At 44.4% G+C, this 23549-nt stretch overlaps 4 protein-coding genes across 4 annotated transcripts in view; 3 read left to right on the top strand and 1 right to left on the bottom strand.

Moving 5' to 3' along the window:
- ANKRD66 (ankyrin repeat domain 66) overlaps positions 1 to 23549 on the bottom strand; it is a 50678-nt gene that overhangs the window by 26748 nt on the left and 381 nt on the right. The window contains exons 2-4 of the mRNA XM_088162506.1: positions 22049 to 22209; positions 20501 to 20729; positions 15420 to 16245 (exon numbers count right to left, since the gene is read on the bottom strand). Of these exons, the coding sequence (XP_088018632.1) occupies positions 16065 to 16245; positions 20501 to 20729; positions 22049 to 22209 (571 nt within the window). The 3' untranslated portion in view covers positions 15420 to 16064. The remainder of the gene's footprint in view (positions 1 to 15419; positions 16246 to 20500; positions 20730 to 22048; positions 22210 to 23549) is intronic.
- On the top strand, positions 1095 to 2048 carry LOC148224530 (taste receptor type 2 member 2-like). The gene has a single exon (XM_088162848.1). The coding sequence runs from the start codon at positions 1095 to 1097 to the stop codon at positions 2046 to 2048; it is 954 nt and encodes a 317-aa protein (XP_088018974.1).
- On the top strand, positions 6503 to 7456 carry LOC106851133 (taste receptor type 2 member 7-like). Its single transcript, XM_014872888.2, has one exon. The coding sequence runs from the start codon at positions 6503 to 6505 to the stop codon at positions 7454 to 7456; it is 954 nt and encodes a 317-aa protein (XP_014728374.2).
- LOC106851132 (taste receptor type 2 member 2-like) lies at positions 12584 to 13546 on the top strand. The gene has a single exon (XM_014872887.2). It carries the CDS (start codon positions 12584 to 12586, stop codon positions 13544 to 13546), a length of 963 nt encoding a protein of 320 aa, XP_014728373.2.

Genomic DNA, 23549 nt, shown 5'->3' on the forward strand with positions numbered 1-23549 from the left:
TTGACCAGGGGAAAAGGGGTTCCTTCTGATATTGTCTATTATTAGGGAGTTATTACCATGTGAATAATTTCTTCTCTTATACCCTCTGACATCAGTAGTGTTGCTGTTACTGTTCATTTTCTTATTTCATTGTTGTTTCCAGTAAATTGTTCTTATCTTAAGCCCTGATCTTTGCTTTTTGTTCCTCGAATTCTCCTCTCCAAAGAGGAGAAGGAAGGTGGAATAAAGGGGAGTGAAAGAGAGTGGCAATGTGGTTTGGAGATTCAAAGTGGGGGCACAGAACTGGCGAGGACCATACTGAAGCCACAACAAATATTCATTTAATGCCTCTGTACAAGTACAGACTCAGCACAGACAATACATCTTCAGACCTGTTGTAAGAGAAATCACTCCCAATTTTCTCACAAGCATATGGAGAGACAAAGAAATAAAAGAGAAATACAAAAAAAATAATAAAAAAAAAAAATAAAAAGGGAAAAACCCCAGCGAAATCTACACAGTGTTTTCTGTTCTGTCAGCAAAACCAGTGAGGAGAAAACTCACATCAAAGCATAAAGCAGAGAACAGGAATGTCAGGAAATTAAAATTCTCTCAAGGCAATGCTCTGCCCACCATCAATATCAAAAATTAGAAAAATAAATACTATTATTAATTATCGTATCCAAATCTAACAAGTCATTGTAGGTGACCAAGGGCCACAAGCACCCATGTCCTAAAGCCTGACACTGATCAAACAGGGCTCAGTCTCAAAAGCACAACACTCTCCACCACAGAAAAACATCTCCACTGTTTGTGTCACCCAACACAGCCCCCCTGAAGCAACATTCAAATAGTCAGGAGTGACACTGGCCCCGGGTAAGGGGATACCCAGCACATTTACATCCCTGCACCTGCCCTGCTCCCAGCAACAGCGGCACCAAAATCCCCCCCAGCACCAGCACCAGCAGCAGCACCAGCAGCAGCACCAGCAGCAGCAGCTCTATAAAGCTCCTCTTGCCATCCCTGACACTCCACCAACAGCAGCCACTGACCTGCCTCAGGCACTGCTGCCACAGCCCCCTTGGCCAGCACAGCTCTGCTCCCCAGCTCGCAGCATGGAAGCTTGTCACTCTCCACAGCAGTCCAATGTCACTACATATGGGGACACAACTGTGGCCATCATCAGCCTGGAGGTATTTGCTGGCATGTGGATAAATGCTTTCATGGTTTGTGTGCTTTGCATTGGCTGGGTCAAGAAGAAAACCCTGAACTCTAATGAGAAGATCTTGCTGTTGCTGGGATGCTCCAGGTTTTGGTATTTAGGCATCTCATGGGTATATTCTTTTCTTTTAATCATACATCCCTATTGCTTTTGTGTTCCTCTCCTACTTGAATCTCTTGCAGCTATTCAAAGCTTTTTCGATTGTTCACACATATGGATGTCAGCCTGTCTTTGTAGTTTTTACTGTATAAAAATTGCCAATTTCAGGAACAGCTTCTTCATCTACCTGAAAGTAAAAATTGACAAGATTGTGCCATGGCTCCTGTTAGGATCTCTGCTTTTGGCCTTTATTTTCAGCATTCTTGTCTACCACATCTCTAATGAAACACAGTGTAACAATCGCAATTACAGCAGTCAAGGATATTATCTGAAACACATTATCAGAGTGGATGAACATTTACTGCCTATTGTTTTTGTCATAGGATTTGTGTATTCCACTTCATTCACAGCAGTTGTCTTTTCTGCTGTCTTCCTTCTCTTTTCTCTCTGGAAACACAAATGCAAGATGCAGACAAACTCCATGAAGGACCTCAGCATGGATGCCCACATCAAAGCCATGAAATCTATTCTCTCCTTCTTAGTGATGTACAGCATCAACTTTGTATTTTTTATTTTGACACTGATTTATGCAAGGAAGAAGGAAAATCACGTGGCTTTTCTAATTTTTGTGTTCCTGTATGCTTTTCCAGGAGTTCATTCCCTTATTCTGATTTTTAGCAATCCTAAGCTGGAACAGGCACTCATAAGGATTCTATCCTGTGTCAAGTGCAAGGTTTGCATGAGGTAGGAACTCTAATAAAAGCTGGAGCCCCGGAAAAATATTGCTATTTCATTAGAAGACATAAGTCAATTCATATCTAATGGAAATCTCCAGGTAGATGATGCAGATATTCTCTCTTTACCGCTGAAGTTAAGAAAAAATTTTTCAAGTTCTTTGAACCAAATCAGTAGGACCTAGATTATTTTGAACAGTTCATTTAGGTAATTTAGATAATTCATTTAGGTAATTCTTTGACTTCAATTCTTGTCAATATCAATTTCATTTAGACCTGGTACATCAGCTGGATGCTAATAGGCAATAACAGTACTGCAAACCTTCCTCAAATGCTTTGGCATTTGCTGATTGAAAAATGACTGAACTCAGCCTAAGGTTCATTTGTATTTGGGATTTACATTTCTTTCTGCTGTGTCTCTGTTTTTTGCAATATTATCACTTGTAACACTGGGTGGGGTGGGTACAACTTGAAAGACTGAAGCCTATGGAGACCCCATGGCGGAGCTGCCTGATCCTAAAGGATTGCAGCCCATGGATGGGATCCACACTTGAGCAGGGAAGAGAGCCTGAAAAGGATGGACTGGAAGAGACAACTTGTTATGGACTGACTGTAACCTTCATTGCCCATCTCTCCATGCCACTGTGGCAGAGGAGGTGGAAAAGCCTGGAAAAAAAAGAGTAAATTCTGATTTGTGAAGATGAAGAGGGGAAGGCAAAGGGTTCTAATTTTGTGTGTGTTCCACATTATGCTACTCCAATATCAATAGCTAATAAACAAAATTCATTATTCTCAACTTGAGTCTGTTTTCTCCATGACAGTAACACCTTCTATTCCACCACTGGCCTATTGTGGAGCAGGAATGAAGGAGCAGCTGGGTTTGGTCATGGCACTTGCCCAAGCACAACAAACCACAGCCCATTCTCTGAACATGAAATAATTCCAACATGAACCAGAGCAGAACTGATTTGTTCATTTCTGTCACCAGCTCAGGCACACAGGGACATCTTACACTATGCCTTGTGCCAATGGTGCATTTTCCATCCATTCTTGGCAGGGTTTGCTTGGTCTGCTCTTCTCCCAGGAGGAAAATAATCTGCCAGGGGTGGAGTCCAAACATCTGATGCCTCTCTCAGATGAGGGAGCAGCTAATGCTCAAGATTTTCTGGAGACAGCATTCCCCTGAGCACAGACAAAAAAGGGGCTGGGGACACCTCTGAAAGCAAGGCAGAGCTCCAACACTCCTGGAAGTCACAGAGACATGAAAAAAGTGATGAGCACCTGTTCCCTTCTGCTGGAGCAGGAATGGGAGTTAGAGCCTGTTAGACCCACGTGTCCAGAGAAAGTCCAACATCAACATCTCCCCTTCAGGCAGAAGAAACAGCTACAGCCTTGTTACAAATTAGTGTTTGAGCTCACTTCAAAAATCACTGGCAAGTGTGTCACTAAAAAACATATTTAATACTAAGCATGTACATGACGACTTTTGTTGGCAAGATTCACTCTGCTACTTACTAGATAGTAAAGGCACATCAAGAGATAAAAAACCTGAAAAAAAAAAACCATCAATCAAAACAGAAATGAACCAAGGACTGTCTGTGTGTGTGTGTGTGCATGCGTGTTTAGGTACGTGTGACAAAATGACAGAAAGGGAAAAGATAAAAAGGAATACGGCCTCAAAGCTTAACAGAAATCAAGAAACCTTAACTTACATCTTAAACGAAACAATTTAGCAAAGGAATATCACTTAACAGCATTTCACTTGGCTTTTAGCCTTATATTAAACTTATTTACAGGCCTAACTTACTTAAATATCTAAGATACTTAAACACCTAAGAGAGCAGCATTTTTCCCATATTAGCCAAAGCATAATTACATGTGTATGCACACAGACAGAAAGAGTCAGTGCAAGGGACCTGTGAAAAATTCCCTTCAAAGGCAGTGAAATATTCCCTTTGGATGCCTTTTCCTCTCATCACCAGGTCAAGGCTTGAGCCTCGAGGAGTGGGGGGATTGGCCCTGGATGGGTTCTTCTTTGGGGATTCTCTGAGTACAGCAAACTTGAGAGCTCCCAGCTGTGACAGGCCCCACTGGTCACAGCCTGCTAGGGTCCAGGAGAGCTCAAAGGGTCTCATTTTGGACCCTCATTTTTGTTTAGAGGGCCGCAAGAAACTGGGCTTTAATCACAACAACGTTTCATCCTGGCTGCACTTCAGTTCCACACTCTTTCCTTCAAAGTGTGAGAACCAGAATGTTAAGCCATTCAGGCAAAAAAAGAAAAAAAAAAAAAAAAGTAATTTTTAGGTTGTTCATAGAAAGCCCAGGATGCCATTAGGTAGCAGCAGTTCCTGGGAGCAGACACTTGTGCTGTTCTGATAGCTCTGAAAAGCTCAAGAGGAGCCGGGCCCACGTGCTGCTCATCAAGGCCGAGGCCTAAGGAGAATTTCTCAAATCACAGCCTGGAAAGGGGAGGGGGAAGCACCACCACAACCCCACTGCCAAAAACAGACAGAGGCACCACCAGAGGCTACCAAAGACACACGACACACTACTGCTTCCCCTTTGTGTTCCATTTCTCTTCTGAGCAGAGCTTGTGCTGTTCTCCAGAAAACACAGCAGGTTTCTCTCAAGCTCTTCCTTCTGGAGTTCCCAATCCTCATCTCTCTGGTCTAAGAGCATTCTTCTCACTGGGACTGTCCTGTGCCAGTTCCTGCTCTCCACCTCAATAGCACAGTCCAGCACACACACAGCTGCACTCACAGGGGCCCATCTACAGGTCAGAGGTTTTTGTCTTGGCCTGCCCAAAACCCTGCTGCCAGCAACACTTGAGGAAACTCCACAGTGTGTCCAGCCTCGTGCAGCCCCAACCTCTCCTCACAGGGACCCCTCTGGGCCCCAGCACTGCCTGCATCCAGACATGGACATTCCAAGTGTAAATCTTGCCCAAGAGAAGGCAAACCCTTTTCTCCTCCCACACGGCTCTGATTTTGTAGGCACTCAGGATTCAGGAATCTCTGTCAGAAGCACCATCCAGTATCAGGATTTGGGGTTTTTTTGGTTTTGTTTTTTGTTTTTTGGTTTTTTGTTTGTTTGTTTGTTGGTTGGTTGGTTTTTTTGGTTTTTTTTGTTTGTTTGTTTTTTGGGGTTTTTTTTTTTTGTTTTTTTTTGTTGTTGTTGTTGTTGTTGGGTTTTTTTGTTTTTTTTTTTTTTTTTAAATACAGTAGCTCTGTCCCATCAGTGCAATGCTGTTCCAGCTGAGAGCAGGGAGCAAAGCCAGCAGTTTCACACAGATGAGCTGCTGCACTCTGTCAGCTTCATGTATCATTTAGGACTCCCCATGTCATAAAAGGAGAAGGAAACAGATGATGGAGATAGAAGAATCTTGGCCTTAATCAAGCTCTGATAGAAACAGTTCAGTCTGTGTGCAGTGGGACTCAGATCCCAATACAGCTGTGTGTCCATCCAGATGCATAAATGCCAGGGTCTGCGGCCACCTGAGTGACACAAGGGCATCTGAAATATGCACATGGGCTGATAGATACAGTCTGGTACTTCTTGAGATGCTGGAGGGGATTGATAGGAAGCAGGAGCAGACCCATATATCAAGTACCTTATCCACACTCTGATTTAAACCCCTGCATTGCAGATCCTGATTTTATACCTTTTTTTAAGGCACCTGATTCCTCACGTTGTGCTGAGCCCAAACTCCAGGCACAGTATGGTCCTGCTGAAATAAAATTTTCAAATCAGGCCCCTGTACAAGTACAGACCCAGCACAGACGATTCATCTTCAGACCTGTTGTAATAGAAATAATTTCCAATTCTCCCAACAGGGAGAGAAGAAGAGACAAGAAAACAAATACAATCCTAAACCATGTCATCCCTTCAGTCAGGAAAACCAGAGGAAAATCCCATCAAAGCATAAGGCAGAGAACAAGAATATCAGGAAATGAAAACTTTCTTCATTAAGTCCTCTGTCCTCCACCAATATCACAAATTAGCACAACAAGTAACAGTTTCTAGTGAATACATCCAAAACTAACAAGTCATTTTATGTGACCAAGGGATACAAGCACCCAAATCCTGAAAACCTGACACTGATCAAACAGGGCTCAGTCTCAAAAGGACAACACTCTCCACCGCAGAAAAACATCTCCACTGTTTGTGTCACCCAACACAGCCCCCCTGAAGCAACATTCAAATAGTCAGGAGTGACACTGGCCCCGGGTAAGGGGATACCCAGCACATTTACATCCCTGCACCTGCCCTGCTCCCAGCAACAGCGGCACCAAAATCCCCCCCCAGCACCAGCACCAGCAGCACCAGCAGCAGCAGCAGCAGCAGCAGCTCTATAAAGCTCCTCTTGCCATCCCTGACACTCACTCCACCAACAGCAGCCACTGACCTGCCTCAGGCACTGCTGCCACAGCCCCCTTGGCCAGCACAGCTCTGCTCCCCAGCTCGCAGCATGAAAGCTTGTCACTCTCCACAGCAACCCAATATCACTCCATCTGGGGCCACAATTTTGGCCATCATCAGCCTGGAGGCATTTGCTGGCATGTGGATAAATGCTTTCATGGTTTGTGTGCTTTGCATTGGCTGGGTCAAGAAGAAAACCCTGAACTCTAATGAGAAGATCTTGCTGCTGCTGGGATGCTCCAGGATTTCCTTTTTGTGCTTCTCATGGGTATACAGCTTCCTTCATATAATTTATCCCGATTACCTTTATGTTCATGCCATAATAACATTGCTTGCATCTTTTGCAGCCGTTTTTAATTATTCTAACTTGTGGGTTTCAGCCTGTCTTTGTTTTTTTTATTGCATAAAAATTGCCAATTTCAGGAACAGCTTCTTCATTTACCTGAAAGCAAAAATTGACAGGATTGTGCCTTGGCTCTTGTTGGGGTCTGGGATTTTAGCCTTGGCTATTGGCATCGTTACCTATGACCTCTACAGTACTGTGCAGTCTAAGGACCTCAATTTCACCTGCCTCGGAAATTTTTGGGAAGCAAGTATCAGAATGGATAAACATTTTTCGGCCTCTTTTTTTCTCATTGGCTTTGGATATGCTGCTTCATTCATGGCAGTCATCTTTTCTGCTGTTTCCCTTCTCTTTTCTCTCTGGAGACACAAATGTACAATGCAGACAAACTCCATGAAGGACCTCAGCATGGAAGCCCACATCAAAGCCATGAAATCTATTCTCTCCTTCTTAGTGATGTACAGCATCAACTTTGCCTGTCTGGTCTTGACAATAATTTATATAATGACGAATAACAATATCGTGACACTTTTTATATCCTTATATCTGTATATTTATCCAGGTGTTCATTCCCTTATTCTGATTTTCAGCAATCCCAAGCTGGAAAAGGCACTGTTAAAGATTCTCTCCTGTGTGAAGTGTGAGTTTCTCATGAAGTAGGAACTGTGATAAAACCTGGAGCCATGCAAATTGTTGATCTTTCACTGTAGAAAGAAAGTAATTTAATTTCTAATGCAGCTCTTCAGGCAGTGTAGATGATACTGATGTTGACTCTTAACATCTAAGTTAAGAAAATGTCACTCAATCTACTGTGCTAAATACTTGTGGGTTAAATACATTATTACTGTATTTGGATTTAGCTATATCTTTGAGATATATTTTTGTTATTTACAAAGTCATTTAGCCCTGATTGTAGGGCTAAATGACTTTGTTAATAATAATTGTAGGATTGTAACTATGGTCCCTAACCTCCTTGCATGGTGAAGGGTTTAATGTGGGCATGGGAGTCTGCTGGTGGGATGATGGATTATGAGGCAGATAACCCCTTTAGCTCTGCCTGAGCCCAGTGGAAGAGGGAGTGATGCTAATTAAGTGTTCAGTCCCTGCCCAAGACTCATAGCCTTTGCAATCAGATCCCTTGGTATCCCTTATTTTCAGATCAGCTGTCTGCCCACCACCATTTACCTTGGCAGCAATAGGGGATTTGGAACTGCAGCCTCAGCTGCATTTCTCGCAAAAGTATAGATTTGGCATTTGAAATCCTCCCTGGCAGTGGACGAGAATATGACCCCAATGTGCAGACAGGGCATCAGGATTGCTTTGCTCCCCTCCACAAAGCAGGGTACACATGTTTTTTAGGACTTTTTCTTTGATTATTTCATATTGTACCCTGGTGAAATTCTGTTTATAGGTCTAACCAATGGTAAAGTTGAGCTTACTGAACTACTCAGTGCTTTTTTTTTTTGCATACATTTAGAGATAATCCAGTGAGTGTATTTATTAGTGGCAATTCCAAATTTGTATTTCTACAATAAAATGCATTCTGTGTGACTTTTTGATTCTGTGAGTCTGTGATTCTGTGATTTCAGAGATCTTATTGAACATGACAAGACTTACATGATGAATTTGCAATAATCTGAAATCAAGCTGAGCTGCACCAAGACTCTTTGATCTCTGAGGACCAGCAAGGGCTTTATTTTCTGCCAAATTTCTATTCTCTTAATGTAAGAGAAAAATATGCAACACTGGTACACACACTGGGTGCAAAGGAAGGAATAGCAATACTGCAAACCTGCCTCAAACGTTTTGATTTTCACTGATTGAATTGACTGAATGAAACAACAGGTTTATCTCTGTGTTGGTTTGCCCTTCTTTCTGCTGTGGCCCTGTGCTGTGTGATCTATTATGGGCTGTATCACTGTCTGGCAGTGGCCAAGAGCTCTGTGTGAACATGCTGACCCCTGGCACTCACCAGAGGTGGTCACTGATGCACAAACAGCAAGGCAGGAACAGCCCTGGGGAGCTCAGGGCGTGCAGAGCCCCCTTCCCACGCCAGCCCTGCGTGTCCTCTCTGCCCCACTGCCTGCAAGGACAGGATTCCCTGCTCTGTGGGACTGCTCTCCTGGCCTGCTTTGACCTGGTGAGGAGATTGGATTAGCCCAGTGCACTCTAGCTCAGGAAAACATCCAGGTAACAGGCTTTGCTCTCCATCAGGAAAACAGATTAGGAGGAAGAAATGGAAAAGACAACTTGTTAAGAGGTGACTGCAACCCCTATTCTACTTCCCCTTGTGCTGCTATGGGAGTGGAATTGGAGGAGCTGGGGATGTAGGATTGTGCTGGTTTCACCTGTGAAGAAGAAACTCAGAGAGAAGTTCTCTCTTTGGGGGCTTCCTCTGTGGATTGATTGGGACCAAATTGAGGGCTGGTTTAGTTATTGACAGCCTCAACAGCCAATTAGAGAAAGTTAGTTCGCTCCGTGAACACACATTTTGAAGGAGGTAACCTGGAACTGAGTCTTCTTTTCTTTCGGGCGGCAGTGCAGGTGACAGGGCCCGGCCTGGTCCCACTGCAGGGCTGCAGGCCTGGCAGGGCAGAGCCGGGTCCACTGTCTGGGGAGCTGGCATGGCCCGGCAGAGAGGAGGGGTGGCCATGGACAGTGGCCAGGGAGACTCAGGCTAATTTACAATCCCAGCCGCTTTTTCCGCCCCCTTTTCCAGTGTGGCCGGGTTCAGAGATCCTGGCAAAGCTCCAACATTGTAGCCTTGTTTTTTTTCTTTTTCCTGTTCAAAATCTTAACACTTTCAATTCTCAGATAAGACCTGCAGACTTTTCAATCCTCCCCAGAGTGAAAGGGAAAAAGGAGATATTCTGAAGTCAGTGAAGGAAGAGCTAATTTTTTTAGATGGAAGGAGAATGAGGAGATGCTATGAAGATGGCTGAAATGTCCATTTGTAAGATTGTAGGGATGAACTGATGTACTGAATATTCCTATAAACCATGGAGAAAGACATGGGAGGTTGGAGATGTTCCATTTGATAGATCATTTCACCAAAAACCACCTCTGTTGAGAATCTTTTGTCCCGAGGAAAGAAGGGGATCTCTGTTTTCTGAGGATGAAGCATGAACAGAGAGAAAAGAGATGAAGAGAACCTTTGCTTTGGAACATTTCATTCTTAAAAGTAATACCCCATGAGACAGACATGGGCCACATGTACAGTTTTGGGAAGGCTGTGGAGTTGGGAGGAGTGCCACGATTGCAGATGCAAATTGTGAAAATGAAACCACAAGAGGACTGGCTTTTTCCCCTCCTTGTGGAGAAAAATCCCTATAGCCTCACAAGAGGAAACTTCTCTCTCCGAAGTGAACTGAAAAAGGACTATTTGAGTCAGGAACTGACTGAAGTAGTTTTTTGTATGTTTGTATTGTTGTTATGAAGGTTGAGAGAGGGAAGGAAGGAGTGGTCTGAAAATCTTATTCTAAATTTGTTGGGTTTTTTTTTTTTTTTTTCTCTGTTAAGTTCATGAATTTCTTTTTTATACCCTTTTAAGTTTTAGGCCTGCCTTGCTTCTGCTCATGGTTCTGTCTCACAACAGAAAATGAATATATTTAAATTGGCAAATCAAAACCTTGACATTATTTGGCGCGTTGGTCAGAAAATTCAAATTAAATGAAGGCATTTTGGGGGGGGGAAATTAAATTAAATCAAGACAAGTAGCGATGTGGAGTCTGGGATGAAAGGATGGTGGAGGCAGCAGGTTCTAGTTTTTTGTTTGTTTCTCATCATCCTACTGTACTTTCAATAGGCAATAAATTATATTTCTTTTCCCCATGTCAACTCTGTTTTGTCTACGACAGTAATGGGTGAGTGATGTCCCTGCCTTTATCTCGATCCCTGAGTTTTTCCATCCGGTCTTTCACCCCTGCCTTGCCTGTGTGTGAGACAGAAGGAACACTGGGTTGGTGTCTGGCTGCTCCCTAAGGTCAACCCACCACAGCAGGTGAAACATGAAATAGTTCCAGCACGAACACAGCAGAACCTCAGCTGGTCACTTCTGTCACCAGCTCAGATCCAGAGGCAGATCTTATGCATCTCTTCTGGACCCAACTCCCCACTGAAAGGCCTTGAAAGGACAGGAACAACCACACCTCCCTTCTACCCCTGCTGCTGCTGCTCATGAGCTTTGTCCTTGTACCTGACAGTCCTGACCACTTTCACAGCAAAGTCCTGGAAAATCCATCTTATTCCCTACATCCACTGCAACATCATCCCTGACAACCTCACATGCCACAAGACTCAGCAGGCAAAACCCAGCACCTTGCATGTGTTACCACACAAACCACCACAGCCCCAGCAAACCACACTGCACATCCCTTCTTCCATTGCTGTGAAATCCCTGAGAATGTGACACCCAGCTTAGTGTCACTACCCTGTGCACCAGCCCCACTCAGGGGCACTGCAGGGGACAGGGTGTCCATCAGCATAGCCCCACTGCCCAGGCCATGGGGACAGATGCAGGATTTCAGGATGTGCCTGGCTTGGAGAAACTGATGCATGGGAGATGTCAGATTTCAATGGGAATGGCTGCCCAGTTCTGGCACAGTATGGAAAACTGCTCTGGGTCACATTCCAAGTCTTTAGGATTGCCAAAAAAAAAATGCAATTAGGTGGATGTGATAAGAATATTCACGTAACATACTGCTGGCACTTACATCCCACACAAAGCCTGGCTATCATCATTCTGACGAGTGAAAATGCTGGTGGTTCATTTCCTGTAGCCATAGAACTGTTTGTTGGACTTCCATTTTTCCTGGTTCCACCACAGCATCAGATGGGATCTCCTTGGTTACAGTGGTTCTGATGTGCAAGGCCAAATGGGACAGCTCCTGCACTTACCCAAAGTGCATGGGCAGCCCATGCCCTACAGAGCTTTACTCAACTTACCTGTTAAAAACCTCACAGCTTTCAGGATGTAAATTAACTTGGAAGTTTTAGGGCATTGCAGTAGGCAAGAACCTTAGCATGGTGCCATCCTTAAAAGCCTTTGCTTTCTCAGAAGATGAGATCGGAAACTTGGCACAGAGACTTGTCCCGATTGTTTCCCTTTTTCCTCCATATACTTCACCATATCCCTGAAAAAAATTACAGCTTTACTTTCCATCTCTTCCATCACCTGCCCCACTATGTGGCTCTTCACTTACTCTTAAGGCAATGACATTGGTAAAACTAACATGGATTTCAATGCCTGTGAAGGGTCAAAATTACCTAGTTTCCTTGCACCCGGGTTGAACTTTGCAGCTCCCAGAATCTGAAATTAAAAGAGACAGTGACTGCCCTGACTATTCTCCACTGAGCACAGCCAGGGCTCTGCATAATTATTCTAGATGGCCAAAGGACAGAAGAACCCATGTCCTAAAGCCTGACACTGATGAAACAGGGCTCAGTCTCAAAAGCACAACACTCTCCACCACAGAAAAACATCTCCACTGTTTGTGTCACCCAACACAGCCCCCCTGAAGCAACATTCAAATAGTCAGGAGTGACACTGGCCCCGGGTAAGGGGATACCCAGCACATTTACATCCCTGCACCTGCCCTGCTCCCAGCAGCAGAGGCACCAAAATCCCCCCCCCAGCACCAGCAGCAGCAGCAGCAGCAGCACCAGCAGCAGCTCTATAAAGCTCCTCTTGTCATCCCTGACACTCCAACAACAGCAGCCACCGACCTGCCTCAGGCACTGCTGCCACAGCCCCCTTGGCCAGCACAGCTCTGCTCCCCAGCTCGCAGCATGGAAGCTTGTCACTCTCCACAGAAATACAATGTCACTTCATCTGGGGCCGCAACTGTGGCCATCATCAGCCTGGAGGCATTTGCTGGCATGTGGATAAATGCTTTCATGGTTTGTGTGCTTTGCATTGGCTGGGTCAAGAAGAAAACCCTGAACTCTAATGAGAAGATCTTGCTGCTGCTGGGATGCTCCAGGTTTTGCTCTTTGTGCATCTCATGGGCATATTCATTTCTCTCAAGAATTTATCCAAATTACCTTTATGTTCATACCGTACTTCAACTAGCTGTATTTTTTCAAGCCTTTTTTAATCATTGCAATTTGTGGTTTTCTGCCTGTCTTTGTGTTTTTTATTGCATAAAAATAGCCAATTTCAGGAACAGCTTCTTCATCTACCTGAAAGTAAAAATTGACAGAATGGTGATGTGGCTCTTGTTGGGGTCAGGGATTTTAGCTTTGGCTATTGGCATCGTTGCCTACAACATCGCTGATAAACCGCACTGCAACAACCACAATTCTACCAGACCGGGCAATTTTGGGAAAGCAAATATCAAAATGGATAAACATTTTTTCCCTTCTTTTTTTTTTGCTGGCTGTGGATATGCTGCTTCATTCATGGCAGTCATCTTTTCTGCTGTTTTCCTTCTCTTTTCTCTCTGGAAACACAAGCGTAAGATGCAGACAAACTCCATGAAGGACCTCAGCATGGAAGCCCACATCAGAGCCATGAAATCTATTCTCTCCTTCTTAGTGATGTACAGCATTAACTTTGTATGTTTGGTCTTAGAAATGGTTTATGTCACACAGAAGATCAGTCATATGACATTCCTCATTGTAGTATTTCAGTTCATTTTTCCAGGTCTTCACTCCCTTATTCTGATTTTCAGCAATCCTAAACTGGAAAAGGCACTGCTAAGGATTCTTTCCTTAGAAAGAAGTCTGAGGCACAAGGTTTGCATGAGTTAGGAGCTGTAATAAAATCTGGACCCCATGCAAAATGGTAATATTTCATTCTAGAAAATAAGTCGTTTAATCTCTACTGCAACTCTCCAAGAACTGTAGATACAAATGTTGTCATCACTGAGATCAGAATATATCATTCCAATACTATGAACTCAATTAATGTGACTAATATTTTCAATTATAATTACATTTAGGTAATTTTTTGATTTTAATTATTGTCAATAACAAATTTATTTTCACCTGGTACAAGAGCTGCATGTAAAAGGGTAATAACAATACTGCAAACCTGCCACAAATGCACTGGCAATTTCTGATTGAAACAACTGAAATTAACTGCAGGTTTTAATCTCTATTTTGGTTTACCTTTCTTTCTGCTGTGGCCCTGTGCTGTGTGATCTATTATGGGCTGTATCACTGTCTGGCAGTGGCCAAGAGCTCTGTGTGAACATGCTGACCCCTGGCACTCACCAGAGGTGGTCACTGATGCACAAACAGCAAGGCAGGAACAGCCCTGGGGAGCTCAGGGCGTGCAGAGCCCCCTTCCCACGCCAGCCCTGCGTGTCCTCTCTGCCCCACTGCCTGCAAGGACAGGATTCCCTGCTCTGTGGGACGGCTCTCCTGCCCTGCTTTGACCTGGTGAGGAGACTGGATTAGCCCAGTGCACTCTGGCTCAGGAAAACACCCAGATTTTTTTCTGGATGAGGAAAACCGCATGAGAAGAGAGTGGAGGACACAACTCACTATGAACTGACTACACCTGCAATTTCCTTTCCCCTGAGCTGCTGTGCGGGTGAAATTGGAGGAGCTGGGGATGAAAAAGTGAAGTTGCGCCTTGGATGAAAGGATGGTGGAGACAGCAGGTTCTAGTTTTTTGTTTGTTTCTCATCATCCTACTGTACTTTCAATAGGCAATAAATTATATTTCTTTTCCCCATGTCAACTCTGTTTTGTCTACGACAGTAATGGGTGAGTGATGTCCCTGCCTTTGTCTCGATCCCTGAGTTTTTCCATCCGGTCTTTCACCCCTGCCTTGCCTGTGTGTGAGACAGAAGGAACACTGGGTTGGTGTCTGGCTGCTCCCTAAGGTCAACCCACCACAGCAGGTGAAACATGAAAGAGTTCCAGCACGAACACAGCAGAACCTCAGCTGGTCACTTCTGTCACCAGCTCAGGTCCAGAGGCAGATCTTAAGCATCTCTTCTGGACACAACTCCCCACTGAAAGGCCTTGAAAGGACAGGAACAGCCACACCTCCCTTCTACCCCTGCTGCTGCTGCTCATGAGCTTTGTCCTTGTACCTGACAGTCCTGACCACTTTCACAGCAAAGTCCTGGAAAATCCATCTTATTCCCTACATCCACTGCAACATCATCCCTGACAACCTCACATGCCACAAGACTCAGCAGGCAAAACCCAGCACCTTGCATGTGTTGCCACACAAACCACCACAGCCCCAGCAAACCACACTGCACATCCCTTCTTCCATTGCTGTGAAATCCCTGAGAATGTGACACCCAGCTTAGTGTCACTACCCTGTGCACCAGCCCCACTCAGGGGCACTGCAGGGGACAGGGTGTCCATCAGCACAGCCCCACTGCCCAGGCCATGGGGACAGATGCAGGATGTGCCTGGTTTGGAGAAACTGACGCATGGGAGATGTCAGATTTCAATGGGAATGTGCTGGCACGGTATGGAAAACTGCTCTGGGTCACATTCCAAATTTTATAACTTAGAAGTGAAAGTGTAAAAAATGCTTTCACCGTGGAAAGTGTTGATAAGCAGAAGCATAGCTCAGGACCCGTTGCAGAACATTCCTATATGCAGAGACATAAAAATGGCTGGGGGCAATGCTAAAAAAAAGGCAGTGCTCCAATACCCGTGGCAATCACAGCTGTCTGAAAGGAGCAAGGAGGGAGCACATCTTCTCTTTCCCTGAGCCAGGAATGGGAGATTCAGGCTGTTGGACCCATGTGTCCAGTGAAAGATCAACATTAACATCTCATCTTCCTCCAGAAGAAGCAACTATATCCCACTTCCAAGAAAAGAGACTGACATCACCAGAGGCTGCAAGTCCATGTAGAGCTTCCTTGTTGACTCAGTGACAGAAGCAAAGACGCAAAGGTCCACAGACATCAGTAGAGCAAGCAGAACCACAGTGCAAGATGCTTTTGTGAATCAGGTAGGATCAAGACTATTTTTTTCTCTGACGTGTGTAATTACCCTGAATATGGGTAATTGCTGCCATCGCAGTAACTTTAAACATTGCAGTGATTTAGAGTATTGGTATATTTAAACATATTCTTCAGTTGTTTTTATTTTTAATTTGAGATCAGATATATAGAAACACAGAGAGAGGCTGAAGAACTCCTAGCTCTTAAGGAAATTGTTTACAGTATATCTCTAAGGATGCACTCTTGTAGCCATCTGCTTCTTCCATTCACCTAAATATCACACTGCAGATCCACCTGAGGTATGCCAGTGCTTTTGCAAGCGCTAGGAGGCACCAAACAGGCAGGGCACACTACTGCTTCCCCTTTTTTTTCCTGTTTTTCTTTTGAATAGAGGCCGTGCACTTCTCCCAGAAACATGGTGGATTTTTCTGAAGTTCTTCTTTCTTGAGTTCCCAGTCTTCATCTCTCTGGTCTAAGGGGATTTTTCTCAGTGCAGCTCTCCTGCGGTAGTTCCTACTCTCCACCTCTGCTCTGGGAGAGAAACCAAGAGTGAGCACAGCACACACACATCTCCATTCACAGGGGCCAATATACAGGGTCAGAAGTTCTTGTCTTGCTCTGCACAAAACCCTGCTGCCAGCAACACTTGAGAAAACTCCACAGTGTGTCCAGCCTCGTGCAGCCCCAACCTCTCCTCACAGGGACACCCCCCTGGGCCCCAGCACTGCCTGCATCCAGACATGGACATTCCAAGTGTAAATCTTGCTCAAGAGAAGGCAAATCCTTTCCTCCTTCTGCAGGGCTCTGATTTTGTAGGCACTCAGGATTCGAGAATCTCTGTCAGAAACACTATCCCATATCAGGAAAAATTCTTTTTTTCTGTAATAGAGCATTTCTTTCACATGAGTGCAATGCTGTTCCAGCTGAGAGCAGGGAGCAAAGCCAGCAGTTCCATGTTGATGGATCTCATCACATGGGCTTTCTATACCATACAGTCACGGAATGGTTTGGGTTGGAAGGGACCCTAGACATCATCTCATTCCACACCTCCCTGCCATGGACAGGGACACCTTCCCCTAGACCAGGTTGCTCAAAGCCTCACCTAGCTTGGCTTTGAACACTTAAAGGGATGGTGCAGCCACAGCTTGTCAGAGCCTCACCACCCTCACAGTCAAGAATTTATCCCTAATATATGTAATCCTACCTACCTAAGCCATTCCCCCTTGTCCATGCTCTTGTCCAAAATCCCTCTCTTGTGAGCTCTCTTCAAGTACTGAAAGATGCTTTAAGGTCTCCACAGGGCCTATGTTTGAAAGTGGTGGTTGATGTCCCATGGCTGCTGTTTAAGAGGCATTTGGAAAATGCTCTTCATAAGTTGCTTGAACTTCTGGTCAGTCCTGAAGTGGTCAGACCATAGGACTAGTAGTAGGTCACTCCAACTGAACTACCCTATTGTCTTCTGTTAAGTATCTGCTACCAAGGGCAAGAAATATCTTTCTATAGACTTTTGAATATAAACATACATATTTATTTATTTATTTACACATGAGTATATATATGCCCTGGCCTTAGATAGCAGGATTCTTTGGTACAGTTTCAAGAGCTGGCACTTTGCAGAGAGGCTGGCAGCAGACATGGGCTGAGGGTCCCTGTGCCATTCTTGGCAGCTCTCCCAGCATCCAGAGCCCTTCTCATGCAAACCAAATCTGATGCAAAATATGCATTTGCTATTCAGAAGCAGCTGTTTTGAAAGCAGCTGTTTCCTAACTTTTGCATGTTCATGCAAACCTCAGTGAGTGGTACTGATACTTGGCAGCAGAATATTCCTAATATTTGCATGTCAATAATATTTCCATGTTGATACATGTAATATTTCCATGCGGATGCAGTCCTCAGAACGATTCAGTGGTCCAGCCCAGGTAGGCAGGTAGTTCATGCAGCTGGCAACACCTGGGGACCAACAGTGTGCAAGGGTCATGGTGGCGCTAGAGGGGGCTGAATCTGGATCCTCATAGGCCTGTGTAGATATGCACATCAGTGCTGCATTTGGTACAGACCCTCAGATGGTTTTAAAAATTGCCTTTTCTCTCTTTTTGCATGACAGGCAAATATCCAAAGCTGACAGGAATGCTGTGTAACAAAATGTTCCTCATATTTATATCCCACACACTGCTGAGTGGACGGCAGAGCTGCTCTGTGCAGCATTTTGTGCAAGCACACTCTTAATTCTCTGTCTGGTGGAGAGCACACACAGTACTGCCCAGTTCCCTTTGGAACTGCCTGACCCTGGACATCACCTCTGGAACCTTCTGCACATCTGAAGGAGCAGACAGTAATTGAAATGACACTACAAGTGACAACCATTCCTCCAAGTTTACCCCAAGTTTTCTGATGTGAGGCAGTGAGGCCAGTGTGTGAGGGTGAAAGCATCCATTGTGGTCATAAATTATAGTGGCTGGGCTTAAAAAGTATTCCTGAGTCTCAGTGATAAACTCTTGGCTGCCCACAGGCTGGGGTATGGCCGTGAGGTGCTCATACAGGCTTTGTGTGTCTTATAAAATGTTCTGGACTGGCCATTTGAAGCATCTTCCTAGTCATTAGATCTCCCAGCCATGCTGAGCCATGCAGCTGTGGGGTGAGTCAGGCCAGTATGTGGTTCTGAAAGACAAGTTTCCCACCTTAAATGAGACATTCACCTCAGAAAGCCCTTCATCAGCTGACCTGAGTCACCATAGACTGTTACTAAGGTGTCTCAGACCAGGATGTCAATCATTCTCCCAGGCACCTCTGCCTGCCAAGGGCATTGCCCTTTGGCATCATCCAGGCAATTCCCCTACCCCTACTGTCAGGTCACTCCCATGGTTCTGGAGCACATCCAAGGGCACAGCAGATGCTACAGACTTGGCAGGAATTACTGGCAAATAATTGCTATAAATTATTCATCCAAGGACAGAAGTCTGCAGACTTTCACCCTCTAGGTTAGACAATATTTACCTGCTCTGGTACAGAAACTAAATATGCCAAGAGCTGAGAACAGTATAAAGATAATCCCCACTGGAAGACAGTGCCCCATTCTCAAAGGTCTGGCAACTTGAGCTTTTACTACTTCAGTCAAAGAAATCTAATTTGCAAAGCTTCATTATGAGCTGCTGATTGCCTAAATGCCTTTTAACTGAAGGTCTGAAGGTAAGAAGGGCTGATACATCTGTGTGGAAGAAAAGTGGTGAATAGTGAGGGATTACAGCATGTCAGCTCCAAAATCAGAAAGACTTCAGCTCTAAGATGGTCTGGATGTCCCATTCTGGCAGTGTTTAGCTCCATCACACCAGATGGGGCTTTGAGCAACCCGGTCTAGTGGAAAGGGTCCCTGTCCATGACAAGGGGTTGGAATGAGATGAACTTTAAGGCCCCTTCCAGTCATTCTGTGATTCTGTGTTGTGTGGGCAGGTAAAATGCAAAGCTATCAGCAGCTTCCATAATAGCCAGAGCTTGGAAAACAGAGCATGTGGCTCCCCTAAAAAGTTTTCTGGGCTCTGTATAGAGACATTTTGCAGAGTTTGATTGTCTTTTCCTATGGAAAGACTCTCATGCTGTGTGAAGATCAGAGGTGGGCATGGGGCATTTCAGCAGGTACCAACAAGCTGTAGGAGCACAGCAAAAGGGCAGCAATACCTACAGAAGGGTTTATATGAATTAATGAAAAGTGGCATTCGTAAGGCACTGGCCTCCTCAGATATTTGCCTGTCACCATGCCTGATTTTGGCAGCTCACATGCTGCACTGGCAAGCTGGAGACTTTGAGTTGGATAAATACCTATAAAAATTTATGGGATATATATTATCAAAGTAGTCTTGAGAATGTGGAAGTGGTAAAATAGACACCAGTGAAGGATGATGGTGGGACTGTAAAGTCACAGAAAAACCCAAAGAGAAAACACTTTTGGGAGCTCTCAGCACTCCAGTCTGGCATGTATAGCTTTCATGGGCAGTGTATTTAAGTAAAGTAGTGTTGGGACTGTGGCTTGCACTGAACAAGCTAGTTGGTCCTCTGGTGATCTGTCCCACTGCTTTAGAGAGATGCAAGATGGGACACAGCTCAAAACTCTGCAGTAAAGCATCCTGATCCAGGGAAACACTTCTGCAAGGATGAAAATACCCATGAGCTGAGCCAATGGCTGAAGAACAGGAATGGTAATAGGGAACCATTAAAAAGCATATTTCTCATGGCATATGCTGCCACAGTGTTAACAGTAAGCAATTAAGACAACAAGGATTTTCCCAAAATTTGGAAGTAATACGTGACCATCCTATTAAGTGGTCTAATTTTCAATGATTACGTAAAAAATAGGTTCGCTTTTTTCTTTACTGTAAGAAAAGCCAAATGATTAAATATATATATAAACTGCTGAGGGCTGTTCCTACACAACTCAACCTGTGTATTTGCTATTCACCACTGTAAGGGGTTAACACTTGTCAGCTGTTGCTTTCATTTCTGTTTCTCAATAACGGCTCTGCAACATCCTTACAAAAACAATGATGTCAGGAAGCCGTAACGATTTTGAAAACATACCAAGGGAAACCGCAGGAGGCAAGGGAATAAAAGAATATCTTCTCACGGCTTCCCCGTGACAGGCCAGTGTTTGCTCATCCACTACAGCTTGTGCGTCAGGGCTTTAGCAGGCTTAGGGTGGGAAGATAAGTAACACGCTGTGTTTGTTCTGGTCCTCTATGGAGCAGTGGAGTTAATTTTCACTGCAGCCGCAGCGGGACCTGCCACCACTACTCACTTTTCCAAGAACTTGGAGCACTCCTGGTGTCCGTAGATCTCCGCGAGCCTCCGGGGAGTGTCTCCGAAGAGGTCGGCGGCATCCATAGCAGCGTGCAGGGAGTGGAGGGCGCGGAGCACCCGCAGCTTGCCCGCCTCGGCAGCGAAGTGAGCCGCGGTCCAGCCCACGTCGCTCCGCAGGCAGGGCCGGGCACCGTGATCCACCAGGAGCCTGACCAGGTCCGACCGCCCTGGCAACGGGCAGCAAAACCACGAGAGAACACGCTTTAGAATTTATACCTTCAGGATGCAGAAGGCGATCACACACGGCTGGTCATCATTCCCTCAGCCACGGATTTCACCCACCTGACTATTTGGTTCATCATATAAATGATAGTGAATAGGAAATGCTGGCTATTTTCTCCCAAACTAGACTGTTTCCAGAAGAAATTTACAACAAAAACAACAACCAAATCAAAAAGCTTTCTAATTTCTGAACAGCACATCTCAATTAGTCATTGAGCAATTGGCTATTTCATTGCTTCATTTTGGTTTTCAGTTCAATTGCCAAATAAAATTTAAACATTGAGAATGGGAAAACCTGTGAACAGCTTTACTAAAACTAAGGTTTTTTGGATAGCAGGTAGAGAAACTACTCATTTTTCATTCACCTTCACATTTTTCTAACCAGTGGAATTTCTTAAAGAAGCAAAAAAATTATTTCTACACCACTTCACACTGCCTTGACTGAGCTAGCCTATTTCAAATCACATCTAGGCTCTGTCAGCTTCTCACTATCATTTTTGTTAAGTAGCTCAGTCCCCTTTGCTGATGTTTAAATGCCTAATAATAATCAGGACAAAAGAAAAACATGGTCTTAAGTGTAAAACAGGAAATCACACACTTGATTTTTGAGCAAAGACAAATGCAATGACATGAGATCCCAACAAACACTGTAGCATAGAGGAGTAGAGGTCCAGTTTCCCATTTTACAGTGTGTACAATTATACATTATATATTGTTGCATCACCTCTTTTTTGGACTGCAAAGGGATATTTGACTTTACCAGACACTTTTGAAGGTGAAGGACCAAATGGGAGCTGCAAACAGCTCTGGTCCTGCATTGTTCATTCAGGCAGCTGGGATATAAAGGGAGAGCAAAGTAAAACACAGTTATTATTTTGTTCTATTGGGTTTGATAAATACCTGGTGTAAATACAGTGGGTTTGACTTCTTGCTCTTTCCCACAGGTGTGCTTGAGAAATAAACTCAGAAAGTCATCTCTTGGAAAAATAAGGGGGAAAAGCAGCCATTCCCTATGTGCACATCATGTAAATTGCAAATTGTTGCGTGATGGAAGATAAAAAGCTAAAACCCACTTCAACAGCAGTCTCATAAACTATTTTGTAGGCAAAGTTCCCATTTAAACGGATATTTAACCTTTTTTTGCACATTAGGGACAAAATTCCCAGATACAAGCTCAGACTTTGCCAGCCTAGATACAATTACAGGTGATCAGCATCACCTTTTATGATGTCCACAGAGGTAACAGAGCTGGGGGTGCCCTTACCTTTGGCAGCAGCCCAATGCAGGGGGGTCCTGTCATGCCAGTCAGCATCCTTCTGGTTTGGGTCACAGTGCCCTGCCTTCAAAATCTTTTTCACCAGATCATAGTCGCCCACAGCCACGGCTTCATGAAGCTCTGTCATGCTGTACTCTTCAGGAAGGAGCCTGGTAACAGAGGGATGGTCGTTTAGTGGGTGTTCACTGATGTATCAGCTCCTCTCAGCAGATTTAATAGGTCAAGCAGCACTCGGATTAAAAACAAGACAGGCACTGTGAGAAACCAAGATTTGTCCAAAAATAAGGAAAAAGGAATGACGGGGGCAAAAAGAAAAAAGTTATAATTTATCTTCAAACCAGTGATGACAGACTAATGCTGACTTTTGGTCTGCAGACACAGAAATCTGCAGCAAAAGACAGTCCTTAGTATAAAGGACTTGCAGCTAAAGCCACACTGAACATTTGCCATGGGTTTGTTGTGCTCACTAGCCATGGGAACCAGCTCCTCCCTCGCCAGTGCTGCAGGTCTCTTACTGCTAGCATTTTATTGCAATGACAGAAACATCTATGCAAGCATCCTCTGATGTTCTTTGGTGAAAATTATAAAAAGGGATAATTATAATTAAGCTAATTAATAAGAAAAGAGATGATAGGGCAAGGAGGAATGGTCTTAATTTAAGATTCATAACCTGTTTCACGCCTGGGTGGTTGGACTGTAGGTAAGATCTTTTCAAAAGAAAGACCCATACTTGTCTTGTACTGAGTTTCACTCCTGCACATCTGGGAAAATCTGAATATATTAAAAGGAAAATTAAATTTTGTAGCTCCTAGTGGGCCAAAGAAGTATCATGGGATCTCTGCTACTCTAACCACCTGTGTACCTCATTGTCTCTCACTAACCTTAAAGAACCTGTTCTTTTAGATTAAAAAGAGATCTGACTTATTCTCCAGCATCCTTCAGCAGCATCAAATCTATCCCAAAAATGTCAAACTTTAATGCATCTAGCCCATCACTGAAATGAATGGACAATAGTACAGGGAAAAATAAAAACTGGGCCTTTTCATACAACTTTCTTATTCTTTTCCAGCTTCATATCACACCCCCACACATTAACCCAGAGGGAAGGGAGGCTGCTGATTCCAAAGCAGCTCTCCAAGGACACAGTCCACAGGGACAACTTCAAAAGCAATTTAAGCTAAGCCAAATTCTACCTCCTTTTGCTAGCCTTGAACCTTATAGGGGCATTTCACAGTTGCTGATCTCTCACAAAATTAATCTTTCATTACGGGTGCTGTTTTTCAGGTGAATTCCCTGAATTCAGCATTACTGAGGGGGCAAACACCAGGGCTGTGCAAAGGGGGGGTGAGCACAGATCTGCCCCACAAGTAGGGACCTGTGCTAAATCCACTTTCAGCCACTCCAGATGTTGTACCCGAAAATGAGATCTGCCTCCCTAGACTTGTGATTATCCCCTTCTCATAAGGACAGAGGAAAAGATCTGTATTTT

Source organism: Sturnus vulgaris, chromosome 3, assembly GCF_052056855.1.
Source record: "Sturnus vulgaris isolate bStuVul1 chromosome 3, bStuVul1.hap1, whole genome shotgun sequence".
Lineage (NCBI taxonomy): Eukaryota > Metazoa > Chordata > Aves > Passeriformes > Sturnidae > Sturnus > Sturnus vulgaris.

Excerpts from the sequence above, each read along its gene's own strand:
- LOC148224530 (XM_088162848.1), top strand. The coding sequence starts at position 1,095 with ATGGAAGCTTGTCACTCTCCACAGCAGTCCAATGTCACTACATATGGG.
- LOC106851133 (XM_014872888.2), top strand. The coding sequence starts at position 6,503 with ATGAAAGCTTGTCACTCTCCACAGCAACCCAATATCACTCCATCTGGG.
- LOC106851132 (XM_014872887.2), top strand. The coding sequence starts at position 12,584 with ATGGAAGCTTGTCACTCTCCACAGAAATACAATGTCACTTCATCTGGG.